The 12,842-nt window shown below is 45.4% G+C and overlaps 1 protein-coding gene across 1 annotated transcript in view; it reads right to left on the bottom strand.

Annotated features, from left to right (window-relative positions):
* DUSP16 (dual specificity phosphatase 16) overlaps window positions 1-12,842 on the bottom strand; it is a 92,896-nt gene that overhangs the window by 30,306 nt on the left and 49,748 nt on the right. The window contains exon 5 of the mRNA XM_010858692.1: window positions 2,132-2,295. Coding sequence (XP_010856994.1) covers window positions 2,132-2,295 — 164 coding nt within the window. The remainder of the gene's footprint in view (window positions 1-2,131; window positions 2,296-12,842) is intronic.

Genomic DNA, 12,842 nt, shown 5'->3' on the forward strand with positions numbered 1-12,842 from the left:
TATGTCTCACACATCTGCATGTAGGTAGGTTCTAAGGCCACTTTCTCAGGGTCTTGCAGAACGACCTTGTTCAAGCTATTTACCACAGCTTCCATAAGCCCAGTCTTCATTTCCTCTCAAGGCATCAATGGGTGGATCCTGTTTCCCATACAGACATTTAGAAGCCAATTAAAAATAGAAAACTATCTCCCCCTCCCACCACCTCAACTTCAGGTTCCAGTTTCACTCCTCTCACCCTGCGGGTGCTCACTCAGCCATTAACTGATGCATCTGTTAAACCTGGAGAAGGTACGCAGCATAATCAAGGTACCATTTCATTGAATATTGAAAGTAACAAAAATGACTCGTAATGCAATTATTTGTAAAATCACCTGCCTGCCAGCTGACTGGTGAAGTTTTACAGAGGGCAATTCTGGACAGGATCCATAACTAGGAATTTTACTTCATTTTATTTTATTTTCTGATCTGAGGATTACATAAAACATCTCCAGCTTTGCCCTAGGGATGTGTCTGACTGTAGGAAATTAATTTTGCTTGCTGTGACAAAGGGCTTCCCAGGGGGCACTAGTGGTAAAGAACCTGCCAATGTATTGGACATAAGAGATGCAGGGTTGGGAAGATCCCCTGGAGTAGGAAATGGCAACCCACTCCAGTATTCTTGCCGGGAGAATCCCATGGACAGAGAAGCCTGGTTGGCTACAGACCATGGGGCCGCAAAGAGTAGGACACAACTGAAGTGACTTAGCATGCACGCTGTACCATAGTTTGCTTATTTCTCAAAGAGGACTAATAAGAATCACATGCTCAAAGACATCATGACCCCACCAGAAAGGCTCAGTGCAGCTATGCACTATCAAATTTCAAATGCCTCATAGTAAGAGCAGACGTATTAACAACGATATCCAGGCAAAATTTTGAAGATGTAGGGGTTTTAAGAGCAAAAAAAAAAAGTAGTGAAAAGAATGCCTCCTTCCTGCCCAATGATAGGATGTTTTTGCTTTCCACGTGCTAAAGCAAGCCCACCTGGAAGTTTATTTTTATAGCCAGTCCAATTCTTTCAGCTACTCAAGGAGAAATTTCTTTTCACATAAGAAAGCTGCACTTGTAAATCAGCAGCAGCTGAATTAAGATCTCTGACTGCTTTTTCAATTAGAGGTGGTATAAATAAGACATTTAGGGCCTCCCTGGTAGCTCAGTCGGTAAAGAATCTGCTTGCAATGTAGGAGACAGAGGTTCAATTCCTGGGTTGGGAAGATTCCCCTGGAGAACAAAATGGCAACCCATTCCAGCATTCTTGCCTGGAAAAATTCCATGGACAGAGGAGCCTGGCGGGCTACAGTCCATAGGATCACAAGAGTTGGACAGGACTTAGCGACTAAACCACCACCAAATAAGAGGTTTAGAGACAGATCAGTTTCCAGGCAATTAGGGGCCTGTGTTCTAGCAACACTGGTTAAGAGCATATAAACTGTGAGACAGACAGACCTTAGTTCTACTGCCGTTATGTGTGTGCCATTAAATACAACGGCCTCCGCCAATCAACAAGACTCCTCTGTTGGGCACACCTGGCTCAGGACGGCCCACATCCTTTACATCCAGGATTCACGTTCTTCCCTCTTCTGTCTCCACCAAACTGCTTCAAGGAACCTCAGGCAGGGCGTCTGCACTGCATCCTCTTAGCGCTGATCCTCACCATCTTTTGACCCCCTCCCCTGCCCCTCTGGAAGGGGAAAGTCATCATGAACTCTTCCTCAATCCAAGCCACTCTGAGTTCTAGTTGATGCAGCAAATGCACACATTTCTAAGTGTGAAATAATCTAGATGGTATTAGCCTTCCTGTGTGTGCCAGTTACTGTAACAGAACATCTAAGAAAATGGGGCGAAACTTCTGAAAATCCCTGTCTTGTCACAGCTCTCTTGGACCTGTAAGAACAGCACATCTGACAATGGCTTAGGTCTCCGACGGCAAACAGAACATCACAGCCGACAGCACCGGGGAAGAGGTAAGGCTGCTGGGCTGCTGGCTGGGGAGTTGCTTTGAGAACATTTGTGTCTGAAAGGATGGCCCACCGGTGCCTCTCCGGCTACTGTCAAGAAATCCTGCAATGAAGGATATTTTCAAAGCACCCACCTTGTTGAGGACATCTCGCTGGCAGCCAAGATAGAGATTGGGCAGAATTCGGGTTGGCCCGATGTTGGCAACAGGTAAGCAAGGCTGAGAGATGCAGGTGGGGACTAGGGTGGACTTTCCTTCACAGAGGCCAGGGAAACAGCGGGAGAACTCGGCAAACCCACCTAAGGATAGACATGGTAAAGTTACGCTGGGCACAGAGATGAAAATCAGCCTTCTGGTAACCAGTCAAATAAAGCTGTCTGAAAAGAAAAAGCAAATCCCACAAATGCAAGTGGATCCTGCCGTACACGGATCCCTGGCTACAGCTGCTTGCTCTGGGGTACAGGCCTGCAACAGCCCTGGCTTGCAGGGCCTCGAAAGGCGCCCAGGCCCTGAAAGTCCCCCGTCCTTTTCTGTGTAACTTAAAGAGGATGGAAAGTAAGCAGCACATAACCAAACAGAAGTAAAATGGGGCTATAACAAATCCTCAATGGAGACCAGGTGTTATTTCTTCAAAACACAGTGGATCAACTTAAGTTTCTTTCAGAATGAACTTTTTAAAATCTTCCTACTATATAAATTTTTAATTTCAAAGATACCACATACACCCTTTACTCTTATAAATATTCTCTATATCGAGGGTTTCATAATTACTCGATTCCAGGGTCTCCTGTTCCTTTGCTGGGCACTCATTATAAACAAGGGCCGACAGACCCTAACTGCTCAGGGTACAAACGGAGGCCCTGGGGCAAGATTCCTGGACTCAGAAGAATTCAGTTTTTTCTAGTCCTGTCCTTATAATGACCCACTCCATGACCTTTATTAGGTCACAATCTTGCTACTGTTAATGACGAGAAACCCACTGGCTAAGAAGACGCTCACCTTCTCTGGGAAGAGAAAAGATGAATAAGGTCTTCACTGGTTTTTCCAATCTAAATATTCCTTGTGATGCAAATCCGAACCCAGGAACTGAATACATTTTGATACATTTTCAGATGAATCCCTCCCTATCCAGCCCTCACTATGTACAAACTCAGGAACCAAAGAGACTCAGAATATGTGAATGTCTGTGTGTGTATATTTAAAATTTTTTATTTTGTACAGGAGTATAGCAGATTAACAACGTTGTGATAATTTCAGGTAGCCAGCAAAGGCACTCAGCCATATGTACACACGTATATATTCTCCCCCAAACTCCCCTCCCATCCAGGCTGCCACATGACATTGAGCAGTGTTCCCTGTGCTATACAGTAGGTCCTTGTTGGTGATGCACTTTAAATATAGCAGTGTGTCCATTTTTAATACTATTAAATTAAAAAACAATTCACTTGTTGAGAAGATAGAGCAGTCCCACTCTTACCTCTTTAATCAAGCCTTAAAAGGGACCTGAAAATCTCATTAAATATTTACCTCCATCTCCTTGAGCTACATTCTACACACCTTTCCCCCACTTCTGGATACATATGAAACACACCCTCATCCGCTGCACCAGTGCAGGGAGCTGACACCCGCACCTGCAGAAGGAGAGTATCACCTTTTTTATCCCCTGTGTTGTTCAGGGCAGTGTCAGCAGGACCCTCTGGACACCCGTGTGCATCATCTGTGCTTAGCGTGGCATGCACAGTGCAGCCAGCTGGATGGCAGCAAGTTAGTGACAATAACCAGTCCACTTGCAAAATGTAAGTGTCCATCCCGAGCCTCCAACCCAGGGGTCTGGACTGTTTTTACTCATAAGCAGTTTGCTTGTAAAGTTCTTATGGGAACATGGGAGACAGAGTAGGAGGTTCCATTACAGAAACCCCACTTCCTTTGTGGAACCAACGGGGTCCTCAGCGTCTGCACCTGCTCAGAGTGAGGATTTCATGTCTTGCCCTTTCCAAATATCTTTCCAGCCACACAAAACTCACTGTCAACTGTACATGCTGTTCTCTCACCACCACCAGCCTATCCCGGGCATGTACACACACAGGGCATACAAACCAGACACATACACGCACAGGGCATACAGACCACACACACAGGGCATACAAACCACACACACACACACACACAGGGCATACAAACCAGACACATACACAGGGCATACAAACCAGACACATACACACACAGGGCATACAAACCAGACACATACACACACAGGGCATACAAACCACACACAGGGCATACAAACCACACACACACACACACACAAACAGCATACAAACCACACATACACACAGGGCATACAAGCCACACACACAGGGCATACGAACTATACATACACATAAGAGCATACAAACCACACACAGGACATACAAACCACACACACACACACACACAAACAGAATACAAACCCCACATACACACAAGAGCATACAAACCACATACAGGGCATACAAACCACACACACACACACACAGGGCATACAAACCACACACACACACACACACAGTGTACAAACCACACACACACACAGGGCATTCAAACCACACACACACACACACAGGGCATATAAACCACACATATATACACATAGGGCATACAAACCACACACACACATGACTGAACATCAGAGGGAAGAACACAGGCCCCTGTACTGAGTTCACATCCTGGCTTCACCACGTCCTAGTTGTCAGGTGTGCACAAGTGAATGACGCCCTCTGGCTGTTAGTTTTCCTGTTCCTAAACTGGGAGCAGTGATCAGACCCCCTCACAGAGCTGTCAGAGGACGGAGAGGATGGGGCCAGTCGGGATGCCTGAGAGCTTGTGCCTGCAGAGGAAGCCCCGCAGGGCACAGGCATCAGACATCCAGTTCCCAGCCCCGTCCGTGGCCTTCCCCTATCGCTAGTCTGCAGCTATACCCCAGCAGGATTCACCTGAAACAGAACGGAAGCAGCAGCGCCTCGAGGGCTGCATCTCCCAGAGTGGGCTCTGGAGCAATGACCTCCTACAGGAAGCTGGCAGACGGGACACTGGGACATGAAACACTACACGTCGTTTCTTCCTGGGAGACTCACAGCTCACATACTAAAAGCTCTCTGAGGAGCCTGAAAACCTCTAAGGAAACTGGTTTACTTTCATTTAATTCAAGGGTCCCAAGCTTATCTGACCATGGAATTTCCCCTCCCATTTTCCCCCTAATACCTTTTAATAGCTGGTGGAACTCACACTTAAGGAAACATCAAGATAAGGCCGTTGCAACCACTGAAATAGAGTAAATTGTCGGAATTTCCACGCTTAAAGTGTAACCCACCAGCTATCTCAAAAAGGGATCAGTTAATACAGGCATTTCCTGGTGGCTAAGATGGCAAAGAATCTGCTTGCAATGCTGGAGACCCAGGTTCCACCTCCAGGTCCGGAAGATCCCCTGGAGGAGAGAATGACTACCCATTCCAGTATTCCTGCCTGGAGAATCTCATGGACAGGGGAGCCTGGTGGGCTACAGTCCATAGGGTCACAAAGAGTTGGACATGACTTGAGCAACTAACATGTCCACTTTTTTCCCTTTAATACAAGCATATGTATATGCCTGTCATGATTCAGAATTTATAATTTTGCTTCTATTAATGTTTTGTCCTTTTCAGTCTCTTAATGGCATAATACAATCATTTAAGGTGAGTTTTTTTCCCCTCAAGTAATTCTTATAAAAACAAACATTAAAGAATCTGAACATTCTTGGCCTATCTTACGCTTGCTTACCCAACACAGCAACTGACAGCCGCAATTCTGATTACAATTTAATTGAATGGGTTTAAATTTTAACTTCCAGTAACTTTTGTGGTTCCGGTGTTTCTCTAAGAAACTGCTGTCATATTTTTTTTTCCTATTCTGGCTTCAAAACAGTTCAGGGGTTGGTCTCTCTCATTTAAATCCAACAAAACGGGAGTCTAGGAAATGTTCTCAGAAAACAGAGAAACTGGACCATCCAAGGAATTCCATTTTAAACTTATAAGTCATCATATTTACAAATAAGTCAAGTCATCCTACAGTTACTGAACATGTACTATGTGACAAGCATTGCTCTAAGCACTTTACAAGTTTTGTTTGATCATTACAACACCTTGAAGGAGGTGCCTGGGTTGTTCCCATTTCAGAGATAAGGAAACTGAGGTTCAGAAAGGCACAGACTGATAACCAACAGGGCTGGGATGTGAGCCCTGGCAGCCCAGCTTCAGACTGTACTCTCAATGGGTACATTAGACCACATTTCTAAAATGCCACGGAATTACGTGCCATGTTGCCTAGAATGCGGGCAACGTGTCTGCTGACATCTCTGGGGTCCTGCCCTCATTTTAGCCTTATTCCACTAGGCTGGAAATGGCCATGGCCTCTCCCCAACAGACAGAAGAGCCTTGCTTCCCCCTAAGCCACATGGTTCAGAAGCGTTGATGAGGTAGAGAAAAGAGAAGGAGACCTGACCAGAGACACAAGAACTCTGTAAGCTAGAGTCACATGCGTCCAGTAACAAAACAGGATGGACTAGGGGCTCACGGCTGGCTCACGATCGCAGTCTGTGAACTGGTGGTGAGGTTGTGGCTGCGTCTTGGTGACTTTCAGCCCATTCCCTCCATCAAACTGTGTTCAGAGGGGACAGAGTCGCCAACAATCGTAAAGTGAGAGCTGGCCAGCCTGGGCTGTTCCAAGTCCAGCTCTATCATTCACGCTATCCTAAATCACTTCTAACTTCAGTGGGTCTAAAAAAGTAAAATGTGAGTATGGCGCTAGAAAACTCTAATACAGAAAATAGAAAGAAAACAAACCACTATTTAGCATCAAAACAACCCCCCAGAGCCAAACAAAACAGCAGTAACACGTGGTAAAACACATCATAAGGCAAACAGAACCCCCCCACCTTTTTTAAACAAATGTTTACAACTAATCTCTAGCAGCACAAATCCAAACAGCCTTAAAATACTTAACAAATTTCATTGAAATCAGTGCTCAGTCTGGCTTGAAATGTCCCAAACCAGGACTCCTGGTCACTTCCACAGGAATCTACCTTGGCAAAGAGTGCATTTCCCCTGATCTTTATCTCTGACAATGTTCCACTCTGCTGACATCCACCTTTATTGACAGTTTTTCCATTCGCTGACCTTTCATTCATCGCTGGACTCCAGTGACCCTGGCTTCATTTCATTAATTAATCACAGATGAGACACCTCCTGATCTACCCAAACCCTCGAGAAACTATCTGTGGCTTCATCAGCAACTCAGTTTTGAAATATGTCTAAAATGTCCCTCTTCCTCTATTAACTAGATCCACACAAGGAGAACAGTACAATTCATCTACGTGAACCTTCTGTGACAAGGGGATGACAGACACAGAATAGAGAGACGTCCCGGCCCTCGCTCCTGGCTCTGTGGTCCCCGGATCCCAAGTTAGAGTCTATTACGACAAGAAGGCACGGTGTTGGCTCAGGATCCCTTTGTTTACTGTAAGAGCAGCACTGGAAAGCTGTCACGCTCTTGAAAACAGTTTTAGAATAATTTTTAAAGTTGTCAAAGATTTGAGTCAACCGTCCAATCTGGCCAAATTTCTCCCATCTTTGGATTTTATGCTGCTTATCGTCTAGGAATGGAGAAAACAGAGTCAGACAACCCATATGTTCTTCCCTAAGACAGACCTGAATCTCGGAACATTGCACCCACTAGGGCCTCTTGTGCTAGGAATGCTTGTTTTTAAGAGGAAGGAAGACACATATGCAGACACCCTGGCCTGTAATGGCGATAGGGAGACCAGCAGACAGACATACAGACATCACTGGCCTCTACAGCTCTGGATAGACAGCCAAAGAGACTGCAATGTTAAAAATCCATATTCTGTCTGATGTCCACTGATTCACCAGAGAATGCATGTTTATAAATAAAAACATACATATCACTTTGGAAAGAGAAAACATTTGGTACAGCTTAAAGGCATTCATGATTTGTATGTTGCTTTCTTCTCGCTCAGCCAAGAAAACGCTTCTTAAAAACACCTCCTTCATAATTCCAACCATAAATATAATCTTCTGTAAGAGCCAATGTTAACTACCATCCCATTTTCATAGGGAGAAAAACTGCCAAGTAAAAGAAAATATACATAAAGAAACACCACTAAACAATTCTAACTGGTCATCTTTCTCTTCCTTCTGACCCTGGCAGTTATAAACCACAGCGGTGTTTCTTAAAAGTATATTTCCATAATCAACAAAAGTAGCACTGTACTACAGATAAGTGATGTTAATTTTCAGATTCAAGTTCTAAAAATGTATCCCTATCCTTGAAGTCAAACCAGAGATAAACATCAACTCCATGATTCTGAAGACATTTCACTGCAGGAAGAAATAGAAGGCTGCTCACTTATGCTTCAGTTCAAACAGGCAGCAGGTCTAAGAGCTTTATCAGCTGTGTATGCACTAAGTCACTCCAGTTGTGTCTGACTCCTTGAGACCCTGTGGACTATTGCCCACCAGGCTCCTCTGTCCGTGGGCTTCTCCAGGCAAGAATACTGGAGTGGGTTGCCATGCCCTCCTACAAGGGATCTTCCTGACCCAGGGATCGAACCTGTATCTCCTGCAGCTCCTGCACTGCAGGCAGATTCTTAACCTTCTGACAGCTGCCCAACTGTGAAGTGGGATTCAAGGCAACCCCTTCCCACACTGGGGATAGAGTCCATGGCTATGTACAGAAATCTGTTTACACAAAACTCCACGTCATGAAACACATTCTTCTAAAAATTCACATGCAAATTTAACTTCCACTCATTAAATCATTTTCACAGTTTACATAGTCTCATAGTTTTTCAATACAGTTTTCATGTAGTTCAATCCTTCTGTAAAACAAAGTCCCCTTTTCTGTGACATAAATATGACCCATTCATCTACTTATTCTAGAATGTATGTGAAGGACTGAAATGGAGCATTCCTGTTTCTGTATAGAACAGCTCTTTCCATACTGAAAGTAAAATCTGGGCTTTGCTACTGCACAAAGGAGACAACCCTAATATCAAACACTGAAACGTTGAGATGTGTATCTTGGAAGTACTGGGTTGGCCAAAACGTTTGTTCAGGCTTTTCTGTACACTGTCATGGAAAAACCCAAATGACGTTTTTGGCCGACCCAGCACGTTAACTGCTCTTAAGAATAATTACTTTGCACTTTTAGTCTGAAGTGTCTGATTCAGCCAACTTTATTCTCTAACCATTTAAAAATATTCAAGCATGGTCACAATTCTTCTGGGGTCTGCAGACAGTATATATGGAGAGTTGAAACTGCTGCTGCTGCTAAGTCGCTTCAGTCGTGTCCGACTCTGCGACCCCAGAGATGGCAGCCCACCAGGCTCCCCTGTCCCTGGGATTCTCCAGGCAAGAACACTGGAGTGGGTTGCCATTTCCTTCTCCAATGCATGAAAGTGAAAAGTGAAAGTTAAGTCGCTCAGTCACATCTGACTCCTAGCGACCCCATGGACTGCAGCCTACCAGGCTCCTCCGTCCATGGGATTTTCCAGGCAAGAGTACTGGAGTGGGGTGCCACTGCCTTCTCCGAAAAAGAAGAAACGCAATGTAATTATACACCTGCAAAGAAAGCAAGCAAAAATATGTAACTGTGGGAATACCCTGGTGGTCCAGTAGTTAGGACTCTGGGCTTCCACTGGAGAGGGCATGGGTTTGATCCCTGGTTAGGGAACTAAGCTGCGTGAGCAAAAAAAAACAAAAGTAACTGTACTTTTCCAGTGTTTTCCAGTGTACAAAGGTTGGTGTAGGGAAGCCCAGCCACACAGGAGGGCAGAGAGCCCAGCACACTTTTCTTAGCAGCATCAGCAGCAACTATGTCCTACCTAGTTAAATGTCTGCTGAGCAGCACAGAAGAGAAAAAAAAATCCCAAATGACGTGGAGCATTTGGGATTCATTTTAAACTCTTATTCCACCCCTCCACTCCCTCGAGAGGAAGGGGCAGACATGCATTTCTGTGAAGACCCTCCCTCCAGGAAGCCTGAGAAGAAGCCTCCATCTCATGAAACCTGCCCCATAAATGACACTTCCAACAAGCTCCCTCTGTACAAAGCCACCAATCACCTGGCACGGCAGGGATGGGACATTCCAGCGAAGTTTTGGATTAACATCGTTACCCAACACAATAAACGAATTAAAGTTTTTCAAAATACTAGCATAAAAAAAATCACTAAATACTAAAAGAATGTAACTTATCAGAGTTCTTTGACTCATAATTTCTAAATTTTACATTCCTCAAGATAGTGTTATCTAGATCGATTCAACTGGCAAAATCCTGAAGTGTTGTTTAGTAAAAGAGTTCTCAGAAGATGTTGACTGACATTTTTTTTTAACTCTTTTACTGATGTTTTTAAAGTTATTATTTATTTTTTGGCCATGCAAAGCAGCATGTGGTATCTTAGTTCCCAGACCAGGGCTTGAACCTGCACCCTCTGTATTGGATGCGCAGAATCTTAATCACTGGACCACCAGGGAAGTCCCTGGGCTTTCAAATTGGTAATACGTAATGATGCCCAGCAGAGAAGGCAATGGCACCCACTCCAGTACTCCTGCCTGGAAAATCCCATGGACGGAGGAGCCTGGTAGGCTGCAGTCCATGGGGTCACTGAGGGTCGGACATGACTGAGCGACTTAACTTTCACTTTTCACTTTCATGCATTGGAGAAGGAAATGGCAACCCACTCCAGTGTTCTTGCCTGGAGAATCCCAGGGACGGGGGATCCTGGTGGGCTGCCGTCTATGGGGTCACACAGAGTCGGACACGACTGAAGTGACTTAGCAGCAGCAGCAGCGATGCCCAGAGACTCTTTCTCTTAAAACACACACACACAGAGCTAGACAGGCTCTTAATAAATCCCTTCACACAAAGGTTGTTCTGAAGAGTATGGTGAGAACAACCAATCAAAAGGAACTATAGCCAGAACTCACCCTTGGCTGAGTGAAGGCAGTGAGCACTGTAAGCAGGAGAGAGGGTCAAAGAGGCCACCCGCTGGGTCCTCCGGTGACTTGAGGACACAGCTGAGCGAACAGCAGCCGGGGGCTTCCTGAGGAGGCAGGATGTAGGCCTCTGAGGTGGTTCAGGAGACCACCTTTGCTCTGGTGGTGGTGGTGGTTTAGTCACTCAGCTATGTCTGACTCTCTGCGAACCCATGGACTGTAGCCTGCCAGGTTCCTGTCCCTGGGATTCTCCAGGCCAGAATACTGGAGTGGGTTGCTATTTCCTTCTCCAGGGGATTTTCTCGACCCAGGGATCGAATCTGGGTCTCCTGCATTGCAGACGGATTCCTTACCGAATGGGCCATGCTCTAGTTCACCTGAAGTCAAGACTTCCAAGGTTGCATTTGGGAACTTGAGGGCCCAAATTCCAATCTAACATTTTCAACCCTCTTTTGGGCATTTGCACTTGAAAGACTTATTGACATTTAAAAAATAAATTCCAAGCCAATATCTCGTTCTCTTTCACTCCCTATCCCTGTACCTGTCGGCCCCGTTCTTCCAGTCGCCTTAGCAGCATCCTCCTGGCATGGCAACACTCGAATTTGCCTTTGCGACGTCTGTCTGTCTGTCCCTGCCTCCCCTTCTCCCCCACCACACCCCTGTCCATGAGCTCTGAGCTGCATCACTGGATAAACTCAGGAACACTTCTCTTTGATCCGCCTGTCCTTTCCCCAACTGGCTTCCACTCTGTCGCCCGATTAAGCTCCTAAGATAGTTTTGATGTAACCTGTGCTCCCAAATGCCCATAGAATACAACCCAAAATTCCTGGTTAGCCACTCAAGCTCCTTCATCCTCTGACCCCACTCTACTGTCCACCTTCACTGTCCCTACTCCGCCCACCACATCACAGGTCCACTCGTCTTCCTCCTGTTTTCGCAACACACCTGTGTGGTCTCATCACCAGCCTCTGGCTATTCAGTCCTTATGAACCAGAGGCAAGCATGGATCACAGCTCTTCTCCAGCTGCATATGCCATGGTTTTCTTACCGTGACCAATAGAATATACATTTTACCTTCTCATCACCCACATTCACTCACCACCAAAACAAGTTTCATGATACAATCCTCTTACCATGGAGCTGCTCTCTAGTTTCAATTCTAGTACTCTATTGCGTTCTTAAAATTCTGCTGTATTAAAAAACAAACAAACAATCTTCCCTGACCAGTGTATCTAAATATGGTCTGGCCAACTTAGAACTTCTATAAAATACACAGCCACAGTACTACCCTGACAAACCGGGGGTTACAGCCCCATGCTTCCACCTCAGGGAGCACAGGTTCCATCCCTGATCAGGGATCTAAGACCCCACAAGCCGTGCAGTGTGACCAAAAATACACATATACATTGTTTGTTGTTGTTTAGTCGCTCAGTCATATCTGACTCCTTCGCGATCCCATGGACTGTAGCCCACCAGGCTCCTCTATCCATGGGATTCTCCAGGCAAAAATATTGGAGTGGGTGGCCATGCCTTCCTCCAGGGAATTCCTGACCTAAGGATTAAACTTGCTCTTCTGCTTGGCAGGCAGATTTGTTACCACTGGGAAGCACATACATACATATATATATGAATGTATATACAGCCATCACATGGCAGTATTTTCCACTGACCTGGTCACTGTGAATTCTCATTCCGTGTTGTGGTGACCTATCTCTCCAGCTATAACATGCTGTGAACTGTGTGTAAGAACTGTGTCTCACGCTTGTTTGCAATCATCTCCGCATTTAGCATAGTGCTTAGCATGTAACTAAATGTTTAC

This window comes from Bison bison, unplaced genomic scaffold (assembly GCF_000754665.1).
Source record: "Bison bison bison isolate TAMUID 2011002044 unplaced genomic scaffold, Bison_UMD1.0 scf7180017864390, whole genome shotgun sequence".
Taxonomy (NCBI): domain Eukaryota; kingdom Metazoa; phylum Chordata; class Mammalia; order Artiodactyla; family Bovidae; genus Bison; species Bison bison.